A 24,526-nucleotide genomic window follows, 5' to 3' on the forward strand; every position below is an offset into this window, starting at 1 on the left:
GTGTAGAAGATATGCCGTTGGGATCAGGAATAATCGTATAGAGTTTGCTTGCGGGGCTGGTTTGTCCTACCTAGAAACAGAAACAGATTCAGTAGAAATGACAGTGATTCTTGGGAAAAGGCCAAATCTTTTTAGAGTTTGTTTTTATCCTGATTAAATCTTTTTTAAATGCGATTATTATTGAACCTTGCACTCATTATCAGAGTTTCACACTGTTTTTCTTTTTTTTATTGAATGAGCATGTTATGTATTATATTTTTACTCTGCATTTTATATTGTGATGGTTTTAGTATAACTGTTTATAGAGCAATGTGTATAAAAGAAGCTTGAAAGAGGTAATCAGTAATGTCACCAATTATGCCATTTGAGATGTCATAGAACATGTCATGAGTGATGTCATATGTGAGGTCATAAGCAGTGCAAGGCGGGGGAGCAAGTAATAGATAGCTGGTGAATTTCTGTGGGCTTTTTTCAGTTCAAAATGTTAATGTTGTCACTGACAAATTCATCTAACTATAACAATACTTTAACTTATTGTTTTTTTCAGTGAATGTATATATTTTGTTTTTCCTTAAATATACTTTGCATGCATGGTAAAGGCATTGTGTCGTGGTAAAGCCTGCTTCCCTCAGAGATTGGCCCACTGGAAGGAGCAAAAGAGACATGGAATTGAAATTGCTGCCATCAGACACTGATCATCATGTAGAAGATGCATCAGCCGTGATGAAGGAACAACAATCCTAAACCAAACACAGGGAAGCTTGGGGTCTTCTTTTAGTCAATCAGCTTTGTGATACCACATCGGAAAGGGGCCAGACCACCTCTGTTATCTGGCTCCTCTCAGACATCAGTGGAGAACACCTGGAGAAGAAAACAGACCCCTGATAGCCTCTGTATTTCCTAAAAGGCAATTGGGATGGGAAAGAGAAAGAAAAAAGGTGTGGAAGGATAACAGGTGGTATCTAACAGGAGGGTGGGTGTACACATGGGTAGGGTGAACACATGGAGAGTAGGACAAGTCAGTGACTTTCCCATTTTTCCTCATAGGCCCCTGGGATCAGTTTGAGTAGACATTATGGGGACACAGATTGAAAAAAGGAAGACTGAACTAAAAATACAATTGTGGAATAAAATATGTGGGCTATCCGGGTGAAAAAAGGGAACACTTGAAGAATCTAATGATGCTTATTATACTAATGACTGTGGTATGACAACATTATCATAGACATGGTAAATCGGCATGAGAAAATACTGATCCAATACTTAATGTTGCTGGCATAGGAAGGAAGGGAGAAAAATAAATGTCTCACGACAAAGTCCAGGCAAGTGTGAGTAATGATCATCTTGTAGGACTATGTTCTTTAAATAAATTCAGCCATGCTAAAAATCTTGGAATAAACACTTCGGCAAAATCCCCACAGTTAAGTTCTGCTGAAATGTAAAGTTAGACTAGAAGATCATTTTCCCTTACAGTGGCTAAATGTTTTTGGAGCCCCTCCTTCGTAAAATCACCTCCTTTGGTCTTATATAACGTTACCCCAAATGAGAAAACAGTACCATCACCTGTTTGCCAACGCCATGTGGTTGTTTTGCCACTTGTGACCAGCATGGACCAACAGAAGAACCTTTCCGGTTTGGACTGCTAAGCACATATCCCAGTGACCCTTGTAACATAGAAAATCTGCCAGAGATTTTAGCAAAGCTTTTGCACAAACCTTTCTCTCAGATTTTACATTACATCCATACATGCATCACATCAATCATTTTAAGCTACCTTTAATACATTACATTTTTTTTCCTGCTGCTTTATAAACTGTGACTTATTTTTTCGATAGCCAAGTTGCCACACTAAGGTCCCCTGATTCCCAGATCTGACATTTCATCATTCAAATCTTTGCTGTTTTGAACTGTTCTCATTGAGTGAATGCTTGCTCCCTGAATTGTTCACTGGTCTGCTGGTCAAGAGTTCAAATCCCAGCAAAATCAACTCCGCCTTATAACCTTCTGTGGTTGGTAAATTGAGTAGTAGTAACACCTGTTTTTACGGCACTTAAAAAAGCAGAAGTGTGGTATCAAGTGCTATATAAATAAGTTTATTGTTATGCCTGTATTTAGTGTAGGAGTTAACACTAGCTCATTACAGAACCACCACCTTCCAGAAAGCAAAAATAAATAAATCCGGTTTATAAGAATGACCATGTAACATAAATTGAGACAACATTTGGCAGTATGCAAAAGTTACTATTAAATGCAAAAATCACAAAATTTACACTGAATCAAAGAGATTTAACACAATTTATTTTGTTTAAATAATCAGCTAGATCATCCAGTGTTTATTTTCATACAATATGTTTTCAGAGCTAGTATCAATGAATGCTGTTTTCATATGAATATAATTAACAAATGAAAATATTTCACCAAAACCCAAAGAAATGCCCCTTTAAAACACAGCAGCTTAACAATCTATTATTACACTGCTATTATGATTACAGATGATTGGCTTACTGAAAGACTATTTCTCATAGCCAGTACACGATACAGTAATTTTACAGTGTGCCGCCTGTCTATCAGCTAATAACTTCAGTACAGTCAATTAAAAAAAATCCCAAACATGTGCCTAGAAAAGCACCAATTCACTTTGAAAGCAGCAAGCGTTATCCCACCCAGGTAGACGTAAGGACAATAAGTGCTCCTTCTCTATGACGCATACTACTGTATAGATTACCATTTTGTTTTAGTTCAGTTCTTAGAAAAAACTGGCAACAGCAACAGATATATGATGAAAAAGGGTTTGTGTTTTCAGATAAAAGTTATTTTTCTTAAATGTTTCGATACAGTGTTTGCAAAATTCAAAAATATTGAATTAAAATAAGGTGAAACACATGCCTCAAAATATTAGTACTCTGAAGAAAAGTTTCACAGAACTACAGAATTCCTCACTTTGGGAATCATTTAAATTTGCAGCAGGTTTAAAGAGTTTTTTTCTAAAATCAAGCGACTTCTTTTTTTGCATATACAAACATTATAATTGCTAATTTACAAGAATCTGCGAAGATACAACCCAGAATAATGTCTGCCTTTAGACCCTATTCTGATATTCTGCGTGTGAATTTCCAGGAGGCAGTGCCCTAACTGACATTTATTCTAGGTTTGTTATACGTTTTTTTTTTACAGGTTCATATATTTACAGCAAAAGTTTATGATTAAAAAAGAAACAATTAGTGTTTGTAACCTCGACCGTGTGGGTCCAAGAAACATAAGGCGAGCTGTTGCGTGTTTTGTTGTCTGTAGTGTATTTTGTACTTTTAAAGTTCGTTTTATCTCCTCGTACCTCCTCTGTCCACAGTGTTTCTTCATCTTTTTATGGCAATTTTAGCTTGCTTGAAAAATAAAAGCTGTTCACAGCATGGCATCAGGTATATACACTGCATTGTTCATTGCACACTCTCCGACTCCGTGAATGAAAGTGAATTGTCATGCTCTGCAAACTGGTTCATGCTAAATAAAAAAATGTTCCTCTGCATAAAACCATGCAGCTAATGTGTGGAAGCAGCAAACGCACACACACTTTTCCAGTGAATCCTCTTGTCCCGTTGACATTTTATCCATTGATGTCTCTTGTAAATACTGGCAGTAAAAGCACAAAACCTTGAGGAAAGAAAATATAAAAATTAGAGGTAGTTCTGTGTTTTTTTTGTTTTTTTTAACAATTAATTTTGGGAAAATATCCTAAACTTTACTGTAAACCATAATATGTGACCCAACACTGACAAAATGTAATTGTGGGAAAGGACTGAAAAAAACTAAGGTCCATCTAGACAACTGTTAAAGGGAGTGAAAATGCTTAACCCTTTGGCAAACGGCAGGCTTTAAAAATAAGTTGATTAAAAAATTAAGCCTTGAAATGAATATGCATTGGGTTGTGGGACTATATTAAAACAGAAAAGCTTAAACATAAAGAGAACCTCTGATGAAACCCGCACCGTAATACTGAGACATGTGCAGCTCTGCATACTCTGTCTAGACTGTCTGGCGCCATCCTTGTAGTTGCAAAATGTAAGTGATAAAACATCCGGGGGGAGGGGTGAGGTATACATTAAAGTGGAGGGAATCTTTAATGAAATCATACTGCTGCGTAAGGAGAGTGAGCAATTGATTGAGGTGGTGGGGATATTTCTGGTTGGAAGGGTCTGATGCCAAAGCAGGAATTCTGAATGTGCTTAACAAACTAGAGAGGAGCTGAGGTGGGCAGACTTTTTTAGGCTCTGCCACCTCTTTGGGTGGGTGGGTGGTTGGGCTGTCGTGTTGAGGGTGCTCTTGTTGTTTGCAATGGAGAGGATGGGGAAAATCTGCATCTGGTGCACAGCTCAGTAAGCTAGCTGAACAGTGAATGGTTGAGGGCATGTGATGGGTGGGTGTTGGGCTTAATCAGGGCTGAGAGCAGGTGGGGTTAAAGATGTAAGTATTTCCCTGACTAGACCTGAGGTCTTCCCTTGCAGTTGTGCCTACTCAGTGCCTCACAGATTTGGAGGATGGAGCTTGTGTTTGACCTTAGGACAGCGTAACCTTGCTGCCAGTGATCTTCCCCTGTGGGTGGGTTCTGGTGCATGTCTTTCCTCACAGAATTTGTAGGCGTAGTACCGAGATTGTACCGTGGCCCTCATCCTCCTGGACCTCTCAGCCACCTTCGACACCGTCTGACACCACATCCTGCTCACATACTCCACGACTCAAGGATCTGTGTCAAAACCCTGAACTGGATTACTTCCTTCCTCACCGGCAGAACGCAGAGAGTCTGTCTCCCCCCATTCAGATCCAAAGCCACCACGATCACCTGAGGCATACCCAAAGGATCCTTCCTCAGTACGACCCTTTCAACATCTACATGGCGCCTCTCGCAAACATCGTCCGAGCGCACCCCCTCAAATTCATCTCATACGCCGACAACACCCAGCTGATCCTCTCCCTCACCAAGGACCCGTCCACCTCCAAATCCAACCTCCACGAGGGAATGAAGGTCATCGCAGAGTGGATGAAGACCAGCTGCCTGAAACTGAACTCTGACAAGACGGAGGTCCTCATTCTCTGCTCCACCCCGTCCTCATGGAACGACTCTTGGTGGCCAACCTCCCTGGGAGCTGCACCCACCAACCACGCACGCAACCTGGGGTTCATCCTGGACTCATCGCTCTCAATGACCCAGCAAGTCAACGCCATTGCCCCCTCCTGCTTCAACACCCTCCGCATGATCCGCAAGATCTACAGATAGATCCCCACCGAAACCAGAAAGACGGTCACCCAAGACCCCGTCAGCAGCTGGACTAAGGCAACGCCCTCTACACAGGAACCACAGCCAAACTCCAGAAAAGACTTCAACGCATACAAAACGCCTCAGCAAGCACAATCCTCGGAATCCCCAGCCGCAACCACATCACCGCCCACCTGAGAGACCTGCACTGGCTTTCAGTCAACAAGAGGCTCACCTTCAAGCTCCTCACCCACGCGAACAAAGCACTCCACAACACCGGACCAGCATACCTCAAAGAATGACTCACATTCTACACCCCGAACCGCCAGCTTCGCTCAGCTGACCTCGCCCTCGCCACCGTCCCGCGAATCCGCCGGACCACCAGTGGCAGATCATTCTCCCACCTCGCCGCCAAGACATGGAAAACCCTCCCCACCCATCTGCGACAGACCCAGGACCTTTTTGACCTTCAGAAGACTTCTCAAGACCTGGCTGTTCGATCAGTAGCTGCTTCCTCTTACCCTCCCTCTAGCGCCTTGAGACCCTCATGGGTGAGTAGCGCGCTCTACAAATGTTTTGATTGATTGAATGATTTTAGGTACTGCTTATTGTTGCCCTTTAAAATAGTTTTGGAAAGCTAACCATGTGTTTTTTCATTACTAAGTATCCAGCTTTTTTTCCCCTTTAGATTTGTTTTTAAAAGCAATTTTTAAAGTTTGATATTTTATTGTTCATTAAAAATGACACAAGAGTGTGGAGTTACTGAAACTTGTGCAAGGTCCAGAACAGGAAGATCAGAAAGTATGGTGAGGGTTATATGAGAGAATGAGACAGACAGGAGCAGTGAAGGGCTTGTATGGACGCAGTTGATCAAATGCAGAAATGGGTGAAAGGAGAGGGAAGTAGGAGTGCTGTTCTAGTACTGTTCCACATGACTTCATAGAAAATATTGTATCAGAATGTTTTTTAACCATCAATAGTAAAGTACCAAATGTTAAGGTGTGGCACTGGCATGGTTGTTAAATTACCTAAATCTTTGCAAAAATTAAACCTGGTTGGCACCTGATGCCTACACCTCTAAATATAAAACTGTAAAGCAGCATAACCATTATAAAAAAACTTTTTTCATGTGGTAAAAAGTTTGCTACCGTTATGGAACATTGCTTTCCCCCCAAAAATGTCAAGCAAATGTTCGTAATAAAAATTAACATTTCTGAAACGGACACCATTGACATCAATCTTCAAAATAAACTGTCTAGCCCTTGTTTCCCTTTTCCTTACTCATCCACAGCTTTTGTCTGCCTTTTCCTCCACTTTGCTCTACCGTTTCTACTTTTACTTCTTGCATCCCTTTCTGCGGAATGCTCTTTCTGCTCATCTGGACAGAGTTCCTTCCACTTCTCACCCACTTATACCTACTACAATGCTGCTAGTATTAGGCCCGCCTTCTCCTTTGCTTAAAAGAGGACCCGTATTTATAGAAAACAGCACACGTAAGTACAGCCTTTTTGGCCCGAAACTTCTGTCTGGATCCATCACCAATATGAAGATGACAGCAGTAAGTTGAACTTATCCAGTTGAAGAAAAAGACCATCAAGGGAATATTTAGATTTGAGCAAGACTCCTCCAAGAGAAGAGGCGAGCAACGAAACACTTGGGCAACAAACTTTTACAATTTTTCATCAACAAAATCAGAAAAATCTGAGAAGGCATTCAAATAGCAAAGTAACTACTGAGAATATCTACAAAGCAGAGCTTGACATAAAAAATAGCAAACTACCTTTATGTTCTGTGTCAAACCAAAAGTTACTACCAATAGCACCCCGAGAGTGTTCCTGCAACAACTCCTCTCTCACTTACTTACCACCATCCACAATCATAGACATGTGCACGGACATTTTTATTTAGTTCACATCTTATTTAGGTTTGTCTTTAGTGCTCAAACCATTATTTAACCACTTCCGTGCTGCTCATAACTTCAGTCAAAATGTAGCCTTTTAAATTAGGACTCTTTCCAGCGATACTAAAAGTACTAATCGGGCCCGATTTATAAATGTAAATTACAATTCTAAGTAAGTTTACACTTTGTAGTAAGATTACCACTTTCGGTATTCACCAACTCCTAGTGTAAACTTAATACAAAAGTGTACGTTTTATTTCTAAGCCACCAGAATAAAGCAACTGGCTTACTTCTGCATGACGTCTCTCCCTAAACTTCTCACTGAGCCTTACGAAAACCCTATTACTGTTCCTAATCCCAGATCCCTTAGTAGTAGGTCTGATCCTTTTCCCATTGACTCCCTTTTGTCCCTCCACATTTAAAACTAAAATCTACACTTAATGTGCATAGACTCCGCAGTAGGTGCAGAGAACAGTGGTCACATCAGTATAGGCAAAACTTACATTTTGAAGTAATTTTTGTAGTACTGGAAAGTGCAGCTTGAGAATCAGGCTATTCATGTCTTTGCGGTATAGCAGATGGAAGGCACGCTTGCAATTTAATACAAGAAAACCTAAATAATGCCACTGACATTGATTCACTTTTGGCTCCAGCAAGTATGATCCAAACTATGAATCCTTCGCACTTTGTCCTTATAGAGTCCATAAAGGGCGGTGAAAGCGACAAACAGGAACCCTGGTCCCCAATTTGTATTTACACAAGTAATGCATATACCAGCTTACTATCCTTTTTTTAATGAAGCTACATATTATACCTACTGCGCATTAGTACTTTAGCCAACTACAAGGCAGACAATACCAATCTTTTTCAACCTTCCAAGACAGAATACATTAGTAATTCTCTGTTGTACACAGCTGTGGGTGACAGCTCTCACTTCTCAATGTCACAAATGCCTTCTTCATTCGATTTCTAAACATGAGGGGAAATGCTGCTGGCAGAAGAAGGTGCATTACAGTAATTTTACCTTATCCATTTATTTCACAAGAATCTGCTCAGTTAGCTGCATAAACTTTGGAAATGGAAACAATTATGTTCTCTTAAGAAAACGGGCAATATATAAATGACTGAACGACTCACCTCTAAATGGGTCACTGTTATGAATAACTTTTCTTCTCAACATGCCGGACTTCTTTCTTTGTCTTCAGCTTGTAACCTTCTCCCTGTTATGAAAGAAAGACTTAATTAATCCATCAAATAACACATCAAGCACAGATGCAGAAGTACAGTCAAATAGCAACAATGCATTTCAAAAGAACACCACAAAAAGTGCTGTCTCCATGATAGCAGGACTATGAGAAAATCCTAAGTAATGTCCTTTGAGATTTGCAAAATAAATATTATTTCTACAAAACAAGCGGTTAGTACAAACAGAAATGAAAAACAGCATTGTTAGTTAAAGTAAAGCCAACACCTGAAGTTTAAAATAGACTGTCAGGGCACCATGGTGAAATGTAAATTAAGAAAGTGGTAAAATACTCCAGATTTTCATGGATGAAGGATTTAAATTAAGAAGTTGGAATGTACTCCAGAATTTTCAGTGAATGAAGAATTGTATTGAACTATCTCATGAAGATAGTATATCCCTTGCGGGATGCCATCTGAAGTCCAAGTGAGGTTACCAACTCTCTGTATTATCTAAAATATGTAGTATTATCTCCGCAATATGCACCCCTCCCAAGAGGAACCACAAACTATTTAAAAAAGCACAGAGGAAAAGGTCTGACCACATAATTACCACTCACTGGAAGATAAAAAATGCTAAAAGTAACCAAAAACCACCCATTACTGTGTAGTTGTCAAGCACGGGAATAAAGGTAGAAAAGGCATTGCTCGTGAATTTCCCATATCATGCTGGATCATTCCTCAACTCTTAGTTCCAATTCGGCCAAGTTAAAGTTATGAGTAAAGCACAGCACTCTATAATTTCAAAATGGCTGCTGCATTGTGTTCCTCGGACGAATCAATTCAAATGATGTCACAAAATATCAAAGACATTTTGAAAGTGTAAAAAAAAAAAATCAGTTTTTCTATACTTTTAACATGGCCAGTCAGACGTAGGCAAAGCTGACTGTGGCACCTGCTCAACATTAGCAAAGCAAGACTGATTGGCTTTGTCGGCGCTTGTTTTTCCATGTATATCTCACCTTAGAATTTACTCTTTTAATCAATGGACCAGATAGAAATTTGAGCCTTAGTAACTGCAGGCAAGTGGAAATGAAGAAAGAGCAAGGGGAGAATAAGTTTCTCCAAAAGTACCCTAAGTACTTCTTCTATTTATTTCTTGTTATAGCTCTTGGTTACGGTTTCTTCCAACTTTCCCCCTTCGTCGAGATGTGTATTCGATTATCTTTGTTTTCTATACACCTTCATCTGTATCATCTTGTTTTATGTATCTCATTTAGAGGTAATACCACCTCTGGGGAATAGGGGTGCACTTTCGTAATGTCCTTGAGAGTTACACAGTCACCATTCACTTGGAACACAGAACAGTCTAAAATATTCCCACACCCAAACTGAAAAACACCTTTGCCTCTATCAAATCCACCACATTCGAAGATAACCTCCTGCCCTCAACAATCATGAAAAAGCCTCCCCAGAAAAGCGCAAACAACTGTGCAGCTTGATCAAAGCCTTTTTCACACTGGAATCTCCAGTCACTAAATCCAGAAATCTAGTGAAGCACTAATAAAAAGCCAATTTCGACTTAGGCGACCTAACCAACTACTGGCCATTTATCCACCTACACTTCTTCAGATAAAACAGAAGGAATGTAACAACAAAACAGAGTTGCCCTTCTCTACTACTACTACTAATGAGGTGTTTAACTGTGCTCCAACAGCAAGACATGAATATCCAAACTGTAGACAATTCCTTTCTCATAACACACAACAGGAGCTGTTGCCTTGTGGTTTGCACTCTTCATCGCTATAACCATCCATCACACCTTACTCAACATCTGGCTGTCAGGCATTGTTTTAACTGACTACTTACGAAGTGGTTCTCCCCAGTCCTCTCCAATCAGCATGAACTAGATTAGATGCAACCTGCTGATGATCTGCGTGACGGTCAGGGACCTGCCACCTATCCCTCTTTTCCATCCTTAAATCGGAAGCTTTAAGGCTTGACACATAACCTGGTGGAGTCACTCTTGGCCAAGCATAAAATCATGACCCAACTCACTGTCAGTGCAAAATTAGTGCTCTGCATTGAAGGTGGTTTCTTCTTCATGAAGCACATTTTAAAGAGAGACATAAGCCACATAGTAGCAACTATCCCTTCTATGAAAAATGAAACCTGACCTCGCCATATCAGACTATAGAACCACCAGAAAAGTATTTATTCTCTCCCTACTGGATGACGGTATTGGTCTACATGTCTGAGTTGCTTATACTGATCTCGTGCCCGGGATGAAACCAACCTACACTGAATCAGATTTAAGAACCACCATTCAACCCTGGGTTGAATCTGCATCCCAGTGCCAGCGAGCAACATTCGGAGCTCCTGATACCTCTGGTTTTCGAGATGTTGTTATCTGACTCATGAAAAATATCAAGAAATACGTCCACCTCTGTCTAACCCTGACGGAATTTCACTGGCTACCAGGTACAAGTTTGTATTATGAGCACAATCTGCTGCCTCACTTAAAAAATAGTAATAAACAACAATCTACGCTGAAAACATCATCCTCTCATGAGATTGCCACATTGGCAACGAAGTGCAAAAAAGACCAAAAACCAGGAAACAAGTCTTCTCGAGTTACGCACCAAAGCTGGGGAATGACATCCCAATACAGATGAGACTTGTTCTCCTCTTTAAAATGAAGTCCAAGTACAAGAGGTCCCTCCCCACGTGTCCACTGTCCTGATTCTTCACATCCATGCTACTCACGCAGCACTCCTTTGCAGTAGTGCATGCCACAGTAATGCCTCCACGTCTACGCAGTTAAGTCAAACATGTAGACAATAAGAGCCCAAAAATGTGGTGTAGGGAGGCAATAATTTAGTTGTAAGAAATAACTTGTTGTTTTCTCCTGCCATTTGGTCTGCAGTCCATGCAACATCAAATACCACTGAAGAAGCAAAGGCAAGAGAGAACAGGGCAGTGTAGTCATAACTTTTTTTTTGGGGGGGGGGGGGAAACACCTGTTAATATATATACAAACTAATCATCTTGAAATGAATGGTTCTTACAGCCACAGACGGCCAGAGAAGTAAAATCAGACATCTTTTTCATTAAAAAGAAGGTTGGGTATACAGAAAAGGTGAATTCCACCTTTTTAGCATTGGCATGTCTACGAGTCACTGGTGTAATGAAATTTGAGGGCCCCTCCCTGCAATGTACATGGAAGGGGCCCTGATCCAGATTTAATCTGGAGCTCTCAAGCCTGAGTGCAGTGCTGCGGAGGCCCCCGCGCTGCAGGGAATGCGGGGACCTGTGTTACGTCCCTGCTACGAGTCATGAAGAAAGCTACACAGGTATTCCAAAGAACAATAAAAATTATACTCTAAATAAGATTGCAGTATAACCATGGACTGCTTTTCTTGTAGGCAGAAAGCAAAATAAATGCATATTATTCCCATTCTAGTCAGTTTACCAGAGTAGAATAATGAGATAAGCTACCTACTGCAAAATCTTTCACAAGCCCAAAGCTTTATCTAAGGCACTTTATAAATTGACAAAGTTAACAGCAGAAGCAGTGGCTGTCCGCTAACATCTTTACTGAGCACTCATATTGGAATGGCATTTGGCATAGCTTATCGCTGTTTTTAGCGCTCTACGATGGCCAACTTGTTTCTTCTAAACATGACGGCTAACTTGGAACTTTAAAACAACAATACACTATAAGAGTACTGCAAGATGGCTGTCCGCTACAATGTTTAGATTTTTTTTCATTGCAAGCATATGCCTTCCAAGTTTAGTTTGCAGCATGTATCCTTTTTTATAATTGTATTCTTTAAATCTATCTTGCATGTACTTGTTTAGTTTGTGTGTCTGTTTTGTATTAGATTGGCGTATGAATGCAAAAGTGAACAATTGGGTGTATGGATGGATGAGTGCAGGATGAGTTGTAATGCGCATGTTTGATTAATTATTGAGTACCTAAACTCATCAGTAACTGAAAAGTCACTGCTAGATATAAGCCAGATCTATTGGCATTGACAATGGTTATTTATGAGTGTTGCTATATTAGTTTATGGCATAATGTGTTTTTTTGTGCTACACTGTTGCGCTGGTTTTTGTACTGTTTTTGATTGTGTTGCTGTGTTCTTGTTTGAAATATTGTGCTGTATATTATTCTGACTGATATGTCTGGGGATCTTTTTTGTGCAGCTGTGTTTTTGTGTTTCATTCTTGCATTGAGTTGGTGTGCTGTACTGAGATTGTTCTGTTGTGCTTGCTTGATTACTTTGCTGTGCTGCTAATTTGCTTTGTGTTGTGTTCTTTAGTTACCTCACAGCAGGCTTCTCGAGCGAATCGTTTGAGCTACTCGTAGTTCTCCGTCTACCTGCGAGTATCTCTCCTGTGTGCGGTCTAGTCTACTAAATTAGAAGCTGGCGTTTGGTTGACTTAATATATGTATACCAAATTTTAAAAATGTGTATTTGATATGAAAACGTGTGTATTTTCAGAACCCATAATTTGCATAATTATTTAAAACTGATATCTGAATGATAAATCATGCAGCCTTAAAAGACTTATTATGAATATTATAACCTTGGTGCCATTCGGCATTGCAGCTGTGGTTATTTATTACCCTTGTAGAGGCATTCCACAATAATGAAGTCTTTTTAGGTTTTGCCTGGGGCCGGAGCTCCTAACTCCGCCCAGGAGAAATCTTATGTCACTACAGTGTGGGGCTTAGTCCCGCCTCTGCTTCCATTGGCTAGCTCCATAAATGGAGGCTAGCCATTGGAACAGAGATCTGTCCGTCATGGCCGGACCAGATTTGTGGGCGTTTCTGCAATTTTTTTCCCTCTCCACCCTTTTTGCATCGTCATCGCGGCCGTGGGCGGGGTTTGTTTTTTCCGATGTTGAGGTTTAATTTGGTCATTCAGTGGCCGCCCGAGGAAGTACAGGTGAGTGCCTTTCTTGCCGTTCCCTCCCCCCTCCCGCTGTCCGTGTAGCTGCCCGCACCCCCTCCCGCTGTCCGTCTAGCCGCCCGCCCCTCCCGCTGTCCGTGTAGCTGTCCGCCTCCCTCCCGCTGTCCGTGTAGCCGCCCGCCCCCCCTCCCGCTGTCCGTGTACCCGCCCACCCCCCCTCCCGCTGTCCGTGTGCAAACATTGTAGAGCACGGTGCGGTACACCACCCTTTCCAGTGAGGCACGGGGAGCAGCGTAATCAGGGGGCACAGTACGATTGGCAAACCCCGAGCGCGTGCACAAGTGAAGCACGGAACAGCGACCCCATTAATCAACAGTGCGTGCCTGTACAGGACAGCCATACAACACCGCGTGGGAGAGGTCCGAGCCAACCGATGCCCCAACAAAACAGCACTTTCTTACTGGAGACAACAAAGGAAGTACTGGTTTCTAGTGTGTTTTCTCGTGATGGAGGGGGGGAGAGCGTTATTGTTAACAAGTTGTTGTATTCTCAAACTTTATTTCCCCTTGCACAGGATAGATTTGGCAGCACGGATGTAGCACGCAGGGTAGTTTTAGGGTTATTACAGGCTTGCACCTTTGCTAGGTGACCGGTATATACAAGACATTGGTTTTTGGCGTAGAACCCGCCTCCCCTGGGAAGATGAACTGCACGCGGAATATAAAGAAGGTTGTAATTCCAACACACCAGAGACATAGGATCTCCAGCACGATGCGATTGTTAATAAGAGTTCAGTATTTTGATTGAGAGGGGTGCGGGGGACGGCGAAGGTATGAAAGCTGGGCCGCGGTTGCCGAGCCTTTATCAGTAGACTCCAGGCAGCGGTGCAGCGCTGAGGGGCGCGGGGCTACGGGGGCCACTTCCGGTCACAGTGAAGAGGGGCCAGGGGGTGCTGGGTCCCCCTCGCAGGGGGCGAGAGCAGTGCAGACAGATAGGACGCGGGGAGAGGAGATTACCAGCTGCCACTTTTGAAACTTTTTTTGAAACTTCCTGCCCCTGGTGTGATCTGTGTTTGGCTGCAGTCTTCACCCCCTTGAGTGTCGGTGTGTGGATGTGTCTCACTTCAATGCACGTGAGGTTCCATGTCGGGCTTTTCGGCCAACAACATGCATTATGGGATTTGTAGTTTTGATTTTAACGTTGCGGGAGCTCAAAATCAAATTGCCTCTAGGTTCACTGTGTCTCTGTCTCCCAGTGTCTGTGATACCCATGTCTTTCTCTCCCACGTGCCATCATATCCCATATGCATCTCCCACGGATTGTCTCTCCCAGTGTTTGCAGGTTCTGTGGTCCATCTCTGTGTCGCTCTTAGTGTATGTGTCTCCCATATTCTGTGTCTCTGCATTATGATTCCCATGTGTCTGGTCTCCAGTGTACATATCCTATGTGCCTGCATCACCCAAAGTCTGTCTCTCCCAGTGTTTACGGGTTCTGTGGCCCACCTCTGTGTCTCCATGTGCTTGTCTCTCCCATGGGCTTGTCTCTCCCATGTGCATCTCCCATGTGTTCGCATCTTCCATGGTCTGCCTCTCCCAGAGTCTGCAGGCTCTGTGGTCCACATCTGTATCTGTCTCAGTGTCTCTTAGTGTCTGTGTCTACCAGTCTCTGTGATTTCTTGTGTCTACCTCCCATGTGTCCACATCTCCCATGGTCTTTCTCTCCCAGTGTCAGCAGGTTCTGTGGTTCGCCTCTGTCTCTGTGTCTCTTAGTGTCTGTGTCTCCCAGTGTCTGTAACTGCCTGTGTTTGCCTCTTCCTCCGTTTCCATTTCCCCTACATCTGTCACTCCCTCCTGTCTCCCAGTGTGTGTTCCTCGTGTCCATGCCTTCGCCCTCTGCTGTCTGTCTCCCAGTGCCAGTGACTCTCTAGTGGCCCCTTCTGTCTCCACACACGAGTGGGTACAAGTGAGGAGAAGAGCTGCAGTGTGATTGAGGGCTGCACTATCAGATGTATGTGATTGGCAGCTTGGCAGACACCTCTGATGATGAGATGTAAATGCTGCTTGGAAGCTGCAGTGGGTCCCTGCCAGTGCTTTGATTCGGGGGTGAATGCTCCTGTTAGAAGTAGGGAAGGGGGTGTGCGGTGTATTTGTGGTCCTGGGGAAACGTTCTCTTTAAAGCCAGAAACTTCAAGGTTTTTCTCCTCCATATTTGTTCATAATTATTGAATTTTTTTTTAGCTGTTAGATCTATGCAAATCTCTTGTTTTGTTTTTTTCTAGGAGCTAGGGTGAGAGGGTGGGTTCACGTAATGCTCCTTTCTCGTCAGGAACCTCCTGCAGCCTCTCCCTGCCCTGCCAGAGCCGAGGACATTTGCGAGAGATTAAGCTTATGGCAATGTAAATGACAATGCCATTTATTTATCTGTTTTCAAAACCAACACATAAATACAAATGTTGTCATTTACAATGCCAATAGCTCTAACTTTTCCAAAGGCGAAACCATTGCATTGTAAATGCTTGTTTACATTACTGCTGGTAATCCTGCCCTGAGGTGATCACGGCTGGTAGCCTTGCATAGGGCACTATTTTAATCTTGTCTGATGTAAACAACACTAATATTATTAGCAGCTCTGGAAGAGTTCTACATAAGTAGCTCATCTTAGTGAAAGGGTTGAAGACCCCAGCTTCACAGACTTCAGCAAATGGTGCTACATTTCAAATCCAAATCAGCACGTCCCTATCACACTGCAATGACAAACAACCGTTTACCACGGCCTAAGGTGGAAACTTACCACAGCTCTCGCTCTTCGGCTGTTTAAGCCACTAGTAATAGTCAACTCACGATTGTGGCCGAAACTAATCGTTACATCGACATTAGTGCTTGCTTTTTGTGGTTTGTCCCTAATATTTTACTAAGTCTAATAATGATATAATGCCTTTAAAATTGCATTTTTTTGTTCTTTAAAAGAAGAAAAAAAAATAGTGTTCAGTAATGGAAAAATACATAAAGGGAGAAGCACTGAATGAGGATTCCTATGCCTCTTTGTGGTACACCCTGGCAAATGAAGCAATCTAGCACTAATAATGCAAGCCTCATTTCAAGCAGCGCCTTTGTAGTTTAAACACAGCTTCACGTTGCGAGCGCTTTAACCTGCCAGGCTCATGACACTGCAAACTTTTAGCATGAGGAAACTTCCACTACAGAAAAACTCGGCAAGCACATTCTGTTCACTTCAGCTCACACCTTTACCGTTTCGCCACCTTTCCTCTCATGTGGGATGACAACACGTCTCACTACTTTTCGAATCACCTGTGAGAAACAACGTGTGAAAAGATTCTTTTCAAAGCATAGTGGCTAACGTGAGACAGGCTCAAAACCCAATCAAACACTGCACGCGGTTTACTTTTCTCTTGACGAGGTTGCCATCTTCGTCCGTGAACTGCTCTTCGGTAACCGTTTCACCAGGAATGTTTCTCGCTTCCTCGCCCTACGGATGTGACATCATTAGCAGAGGACAACTTCCGTGCGGGATAACAGTCAATGGTTTCCTTTTCATATCACTGCACACAGCACACACATGCTACCAACCATGCACTGTCAAGGGATGAGGGACAGACGGGTACTTCTGAAGTGAGCATTCAAAGGTAAACATTATAAATAAAACAGATGCTTTCAGTGCCCCATGCGATACAGATATTGATACAGAAATATTACGTGAACCAAGAAAATGTGGCTATTAACACAGCCGATGATGGATAGTTTAACGTTCACGTTATCATAAAATAAAAATAATGATGAAACTATAACAATAAGTTAGTTGATTACTTTCAGTTTCGTTTTGTTTTTGCCAATGTTGCATCCTGTATATTTTGATTTTAAAAAATAACAACAACAAAAAAAACAGTATGAGGAAATGAAAGAATGCCATGATACCTGGCGACCGCTAAAATGCATTTACTGGCTAATTGAACCTTATTTAACATGACTGTTAAATGTACCACTTAGCCATGTACGATGTTTCTTCTTTGAGTATTATGTAGAGTTACCCGATACCGTTATTTGGTGCTACCTGCTACATTTCAAAAAGGTACACGCCCATAAACAAGCAAGAGATATAAATGCCTTTTATGATCATTCTGGAGTAAGAATGAACAATAAACAGTGTTCGCGGTTGTAAAACGTAGAGTCGCTGCAGGGGGTTCAAGGCTGGTTTTTTTGCTAGATTCATTAAATAATTTGTGGTAATAAGGTTTGTGAAGTTTCAAGAGAAAGCGCCTTATTGATCGGTTTAACCAGTGCAGCTGGTGTTTGAGAACGGTTGTCTTCAAGGCACTTAATTGGTGTAGGGTCCATGTGATGTGCTCCCAAAACACTCTGCAAGGCTGACTCCTGGGTCTCATGCCAGCTGCAGGCAGAATCACAGGCCGATGTACATACAGCAAACTGCAGTAAACAAGTCGGGAGAGAGCGACTGTTTAGAAGTGATAATGATAAAGGGTTTTAGGTTGTGCCACAATTTTAAGGAAAAGGGCGCTGCTTAATTAGAAGGAAAATTACATTTTTTTGTTGCATTTTTATATTGCCGCAAACTCGACCTGAAGGTATTGAAGCGCTTTACATGAGCATCAGTTACGTTATACAAGGACACAAAATGAAATGATTTGCCCAGAATCACAGGATACTGGTCTGACGCCGAGGTTCGAGCCCATTTCCCTAGCTTCAAAGTCGGCAGCTCTGACCATAAGGCTACATCCTCTCTCATTGAAAAGTAAAGACGACAGCACAATCAAGTAGTCTATTTTTCTTAATCATAGGTTCACTTTTTACAGTGTTGTCAGGTTTTGAAACCCATCCCAAGCCCAAAGACGCTCAAGCATAAGCCCAAATTCAGCCCAACGCAGGCCAGTGTCAGCCCAAAAACCAGCCCAATGTCGAAACTCTCACATTTGGCAAAGGTCTTCTTCAGAAGACATTTTAAGGATGTATTTAAATTCTATTCAATATATAGATACTGGGAGGAGGTTAACTGGGCACCTGTTTTAATAAATGCTCATTTTCAAGACCACTTAAGGCACCAATACAGAAACACGAATGTGAATTGTGCAACTATACACACGACAACAGACCAAGATTTTGGTTCTGTCAGTGGACCACTATTGGAAGCTATTAGCGCAATATATGAATATCTTCGCTGATGTACCTTGTGGATTGGAATTATCACCACATTTGAAATCTATTAGGACAAGTGACATTAGAGACTTGAAAAGGTTGCAGGCTAATATTCCCACTGTGGCGACGAAACACGTGTTGGCTGGCTATGAACTTGTACGAATAAAAGGAAAAAGAGGAAAAGAATAAAAGAAACAAAGAACATCATCACTATGTTTGCTTTGTGATTAAGTGGACGTACATATGCTACTGCTGTTATTTGTGTAGTAAATAGAGTAACGTGCTGGGGGTTGCAATTTCCCATCTTTGTAGATTATTGCACAAGTTTTGGGGAGCACCGTTGATTTGATATAGTTCTTTTGAGATATTGGTGAAATCAACCTTGTAGCGCCAGTTTCCCTCACATATACCACCTTCCATTTGTTATTAATTTTCAAGACCAGTCATCACTTTGACTATTCATCTTGTAGTTCTGTCACCACATAACCAAACCTGAACCTTGTACTCATGAATTACCTCTACAAAAGCAATCATAAACCACTTTATGTCTATGGATAGGAATTTCAATGCTATCTCAACAATGTGGCTCCAAATAAGAATATTGGAAAGGTTATGCAAAATTAACACTACACAATGATCTACATATTAAGAAACATCCCCTCGTATTACAGTTATTGCAACACAACTTGTTTGGCACTACTTAACATTCTATGTTCTTGTCTGAAGATATTCAACAAAAAACTCCTTCACAATGGCAGTATGGGACAACAGCAAAAAGTAAACATCGCAGTAGACATGTCTGAAACACAGTTTTTGTACAAAACAAGTGTACGTAAAGTTGAAGCAACAGTGGGAAAACTGAGGGTTGCTACACTAAGACGAGAGTTCCACACTTTTCCAGTTAAAATGTAAGGAGAGGCTAGAAAAGAGACAGTCACCTAGTCTGACCGATTCCCTGCCCTCCGATCTAAAGTCCTTCACCGTGACCACTTACTCTGGCACAGAAAGTATAGAGGACATTGTTGTTTCCATTGTGTTGCAGCAAGCACTCAAATAAAGCTCCTAGTCTTGGCAAGCAGCAAATGGATTGTTTGGGGTACAGACTAACGCAAGGCTGTTGGAGCAGAAGGAAAATTACCCAATTTCCCAGAACTTTTGGCGACACCCTCAACACCGACACTCTCTCAACTCTGATACTGTCATACTGTTCATGTTCCATCCAACTTCATCATTAGCACTGTATCACTCCCAAATCACTCTCATGAGGTTCCTTTATTACAATCACCCAGCCAGGGCTTTAATTATTCTTGCTCTTAACTTCAAATTACAGCAAATCGCCATGAATGATTGCTCATGTGCAGAAAAGCAATCATTCATGTTTAGGCAGGTCGCTCCCCACACCGCACAGCGCCCCCTGTGTGCCTGTGTCCCCTGCTGCTGCAGCTTGCTAAAGTCGAGGCCCTCCTTCACCCACGCCTCATCCCTGGTGGCCAGTGGTAGGCCGTCAGCTCTTGCACTTGCTCTGCCCTTTTTCCCTGTGATTGTGCTCCTGCTCACGTAGTGTACCTAATTGTATTCGCCTTTTTCCTTTTGTACTGTTGTTGTGCCCGTTTTTGCCTCTGTTCCTCTGCCCGCTCTACCCTGCTCACCCATTCGCCTCCCCGCTACCGCCTCCCAGCTGCTCCTCCCTCCCACCTCCCCTCATATGGCGGCTGCTGCGCGGTGAGGAGAGCAACCCTTGACCCTATTTAGGCAGGACGCTCCCCACGCCGCACAGCACCACCTGTGTGCCCGTGTCCCCCGCTGCTGCAGCTTGCTGAAGTCGAGGCCCTCCTCCACCCGCAAGCTACCACCTGTGCCTCATCCCAGGTGGCCAGTGGTAGGACGTTAGCTCTTGTGCTCACTCTGCCCTTTTTTCCTGTGATTGTGCTCCTGCTCCCCTAGTGTAGCTAATTGTATTCGCCTTATTCATTTTTGACTGTTGTAGTGTTATTGTGCCCATTTTTGCCTCTGTTCCTCTGCCCGCTCTACCCTCTTGTCTTCCCGCCGCTACGTCCCCGCCCCACGCTCGCCCATTCGCCGCCCTGCTCCCGCCTCCAAGCTGCTCCGACCTCCCACCTCCCCTCATATGGCGGCCGCGTCTAAGGCAAGCCTGTCTGCGCCCTTCTGTGCCTGGAAAGCTCCCAGCGCCAGGCCCCCTGGTCCCCGCGGACACCACAACGAACGCCGCCACTATACCGCCAGCACGCTCCACGCACCAAACACCGGACGACAGCACACCTGCTTCCTGGCCACCCGGAAACATAGCAAAGGACCCTTCTCCTGCCGGAGCTGCAGCTTCACCAGCCTCCGAGCGGCTAAACCACCCACGGTGACAGGAAGCACCCACCTTAGATGCATACTACTGAACACCCGCTCCGCACGCAAACACGCCGTCGAACTCTGGGACCTGCTCGACACATCCTCCCCGGACATCGCCTTCCTGACAGAGACATGCATGAATGCCTCCTTGGCACCAGACATCGCCATAGCCACCCGGAACGGCTACAAGATCAACCGCAGTGACTGCACCAACAGAGTAGGAGTTGGAAACGCCATCATCCACAAGTACACACTCAGGGTTTCGACCAGCACGATGACATCCTCAGCACTGCCGAACACCTGCACTTCCAGGTCCACACTGATCCCAAAACCACCCTCAGAGGAACTCTTTTCTACAGACTCCCCCGGACCGGCCTCAGTTCAGCAACTCCATCGCCGACTTCGTCAGCACGCACACCCTTGCCTTCAGACTACATCCTCCTAGGAGATCTGAACTTCCACCTCGAGAAAAACAATGACACCAACTCCACCACCCTGATTGACAACCTCGCTAACCTTGGTCTCAGACAACTCATTTTTTTTTTTTTGTAAATATCTTTTTATTGCAGCAAGATCAGAAATGCAGACAGTAAATTTAAGCCATTCCCCTTGGTGCTCAGTGAAAGCGCCGCTCCCTCACCCCAGTATCACACAGCCATTCAGCTCGCACCCCGGAGGTCGAGCGGCAAAGTCATAGGTACAAAGATACTGCGCTGGATCGTACTGTACATGGCTGTAGCCACCAAGTGGGTGGGAAATGGCCTAGCTGCTTTTGGGTCCTAACACTCCCTCTTCCATGTCCCAAGACCAGTGTGAGCCAGGAGTCCCCGTACACCCTTCGTGAACAAAACCCCCTCCCCTTCCCCGTAACCCCCTCAACCATTCCTACCCCGCCACCCACGTCTAGGATCCCCCCCCAGCTGCTCCCCACCCCTGCCCAGTCCCCCCACCCCCCCAGGCGTGCCAGAGTATCACCTAACCGAGCTCTCAACCCCTTCACCAAGATCAGCTCCGAAACAAGGCCCCAGGATTTATCAGCAATCATTCGTAAATCATCACAATGGGACGCAAGGGTAGCGAAATAGCAGCGCGGGCTTATACTGTCCCCCCGTCAGGCGGGTGTCCCGCAGGCGCCGGGCTATGCACCGGGGAGTCCCCCTCCTCCACATCCAGGAGCGTGAGATCAAGGACCAGCCCCTCCCACGCCCTGGCTCTCTCCAGTGCCATGTCATTGTCTAACCTAAGCGCCGCGCGCAGGCGAAGTTCACCCTCACATCTGGCCCATTTAAGCAGCTCAGCCTTCCAGCGCTCTACTACGGGGCCCCGGGACGCCTTCCACTGGGACGTAATGGCCCGCTTCGCCAGGAGAAGCCCCAAGTCCAGGAACTTGCTAGTGACTTTATTCTTTGATGTGTGTGGGAACCAGTGTAGTATGCAATGTGCCATGGTGAGTTGCAGGTCCCTCTCCGTCACCTCCCTCAGGACCTCCACTACTTCCTCCCAAAAGGGCCCCAGCTCAGGACAGGACCAGAACATGTGTTGGAAGTCTGCGGGATCCGCCGGGCAGCGCGGACAGGACGCCGGGTGGGCCGGGAAGTACTTATGTAGTTTGTCAGGGGTCAGGTAAGCCCTATGTAGGACATAGAAGTGCACCAGCTGGAATCTCGCGTTGCGCGTGCCATTCCGGGCCCCCTCCAGTATGCCATTCCAGGCCTCCTCGGGGATCTCAGTCCCCAGATCGGCCTCCCATTTCGCCTTCAAGGCCAACAGTGGAGCGATGGATTCCGAGAGCATGCGTCGAGATAGGCACGTGACCGCCCTGACCGTCCCCGTCATCATCACGACGTACTGGCAGCCCAGCGACAGCGTCGGCTCCGACATGCCCGCCCCCCAGTGCTTGCGAATCGCCGCCGTTAACGCCGCATGTAGGAGGAAGTCCCCCCCCGCCAGCTCAAAGCGCTCCTGCAGGAGATCGAAGGGCAACATCACCCCGTTTTCGTACAGGTCGCCCATGGAGGAGAGCCCCCGCTGATCCCAACCGGCCAGCCCGTGCCACGAGCCCCCGTGCGGCAATGTCTCGCAGAGTCTAAGTGGGATCTCAGGTGCGTACGGGACCGTGACACCGCACCTCCGGCGGTATCTGTTCCAGCATTTTCGGGCCGTTGCAAACTCCTGCGTGAGGTGGAAATCCCCCATCGGAAGTCCCAGGACAATCCGGGACAACACTTGGACCGGACCCGCCGGCTCCCCCGACCCGTCCGCCTCTCTCCTAGCCCGCGCCACCCACTGCGTCAGCCACTGCAGCTGTGCCGCCAAGTAGTAGAGCTCGTAGTCCGGGACAGCTAGACCTCCGTCCGCCCGAGGGCGGAGAAGTGTGGCAAGGGCCACCCTACGCCTGCCCGCCCCCCACAGAAAGCCGATGACCATCGATCGCAGCCGTCGAAAGTAGCTCGCCGGGATCCAGATCGGGAGGGTCCCGAAGAAGTAAAGCAGCCGCGGCAGGGTCACCATCTTGAGGAGCGCCACCCTCCCCATGAGCGACAACGGGAGCGTGCCCCAAAAGTCGAAGTTCCCTTTAGCGTGCCTGATCGCCGTACCGATATTCCCTTCCAGGATATCGGCACTGTCATGAAAGATCGAGGTGCCAAGATATCGTAGGCTCCTCTCTTCCCAAGTCACGCCTTCCGTAGTCAGCGGACATGTTCCCCGTGGGCGGGCCGGGAATAGGTGAGATTTCGCCCAGTTCACTCGAAGGCCGGAGACCTTACTCAGCGATTTCAGGAGAGTCTTAGCCCCACGCAGGGAGTCTGCCGAGTCCGCCAGGAACATCAGTAGGTCATCAGCGTATAATGCGATGTGGTGTATTTGGCCATAGACGTCCAGGCCCTGATATGCCCGGCCCAGCCGGGCCCGCGCCGCGAGGGGCTCGACAGCCAGGGCAAACAGCAAGGGGGAAAGAGGGCATCCCTGACGGGTGCCCCTGCCCACCCCACACATCTCAGAGATGACCCTCCCTGTTCTGACTCTTGCCGTCGCGTTTGTATAGAGCAGCCTCGTCCAATCGACGAAGCCTTCGCCAAGGCCCAGAGCTCGTAGCACATGGAAGAGATAAGGCCATTCCAGGCTGTCGAAGGCTTTCTCCATGTCGACAGCAAACACCACTGCCTCGTCGCCGTCGTATGTGTCGGCCTCTAGGATATGCAGGAGTCGTCTCACATTAAGCGCCGTGTTGCGGGCCGGGATGAAACCCGACTGGTCCGCATGTACCAGCATGGGCATGTGGGGGAGCAAACGCGTCGCCAAGACCTTGCTCAGGATCTTGTAATCCAGGTTGAGCATGGACAAGGGGCGGTACGCCGATCTGTCCCATGGCTGCTTACCCGGCTTCAGTAGGGGGACAATCAGCGCCTCCCTCGTGGTCGCAGGGAGACAGCCCAGTCGCCTCGCCTCGTTGTACAGCCACGTCAGCCGGGGCGCTAGGAGATCTACGTAGGTAAGATAGAATTCTGTAGGGAATCCATCGGTGCCCGGTGTCTTGTTTCTCGCCATGCTCTTGATGGCGACCCGCACCTCTCTCTCCTCGATCTTGTCCCCGAGTCGTTTTGCGTCCTCCTCTTCCATTTCCGGCAGGTCAAGACCCTCCGTAAAGGTCTGGAACTCCTCCACCGAAGGGAGGACCCTGCTGCGGTAGAGCTCTGTATAGTAGTCGTAAAACAGCGCGTTGATCCCCTGCTGATCAAATCTCGCC

At 45.2% G+C, this 24,526-nt stretch overlaps 1 protein-coding gene across 11 annotated transcripts in view; it reads right to left on the bottom strand.

The window, feature by feature from the left end:
- Nucleotides 1–2,276: 2,276 nt before the first annotated feature.
- ANK3 (ankyrin 3) overlaps nucleotides 2,277–24,526 on the bottom strand; it is a 2,005,091-nt gene continuing 1,982,841 nt past the window's right edge. For 8 of the 11 annotated variants that reach the window (XM_086921763.1, XM_086921757.1, XM_086921756.1 and 5 more), the window contains 4 exons: nucleotides 16,652–16,735; nucleotides 16,492–16,557; nucleotides 8,286–8,368; nucleotides 2,277–3,648 (listed from right to left, as the gene is read on the bottom strand). In XM_086921763.1, the coding sequence (XP_086777889.1) occupies nucleotides 8,303–8,368; nucleotides 16,492–16,557; nucleotides 16,652–16,735 (216 nt within the window). In that variant the 3' untranslated portion in view covers nucleotides 2,277–3,648; nucleotides 8,286–8,302. The remainder of the gene's footprint in view (nucleotides 3,649–8,285; nucleotides 8,369–16,491; nucleotides 16,558–16,651; nucleotides 16,736–24,526) is intronic. The other 3 variants (XM_086921764.1, XM_086921767.1, XM_086921768.1) reach the window with 2 other exon arrangements.

The sequence above is a fragment of the Lissotriton vulgaris genome, chromosome 5 (genome assembly GCF_964263255.1).
Source record: "Lissotriton vulgaris chromosome 5, aLisVul1.2, whole genome shotgun sequence".
NCBI classification, from domain to species: Eukaryota; Metazoa; Chordata; class Amphibia; order Caudata; family Salamandridae; genus Lissotriton; species Lissotriton vulgaris.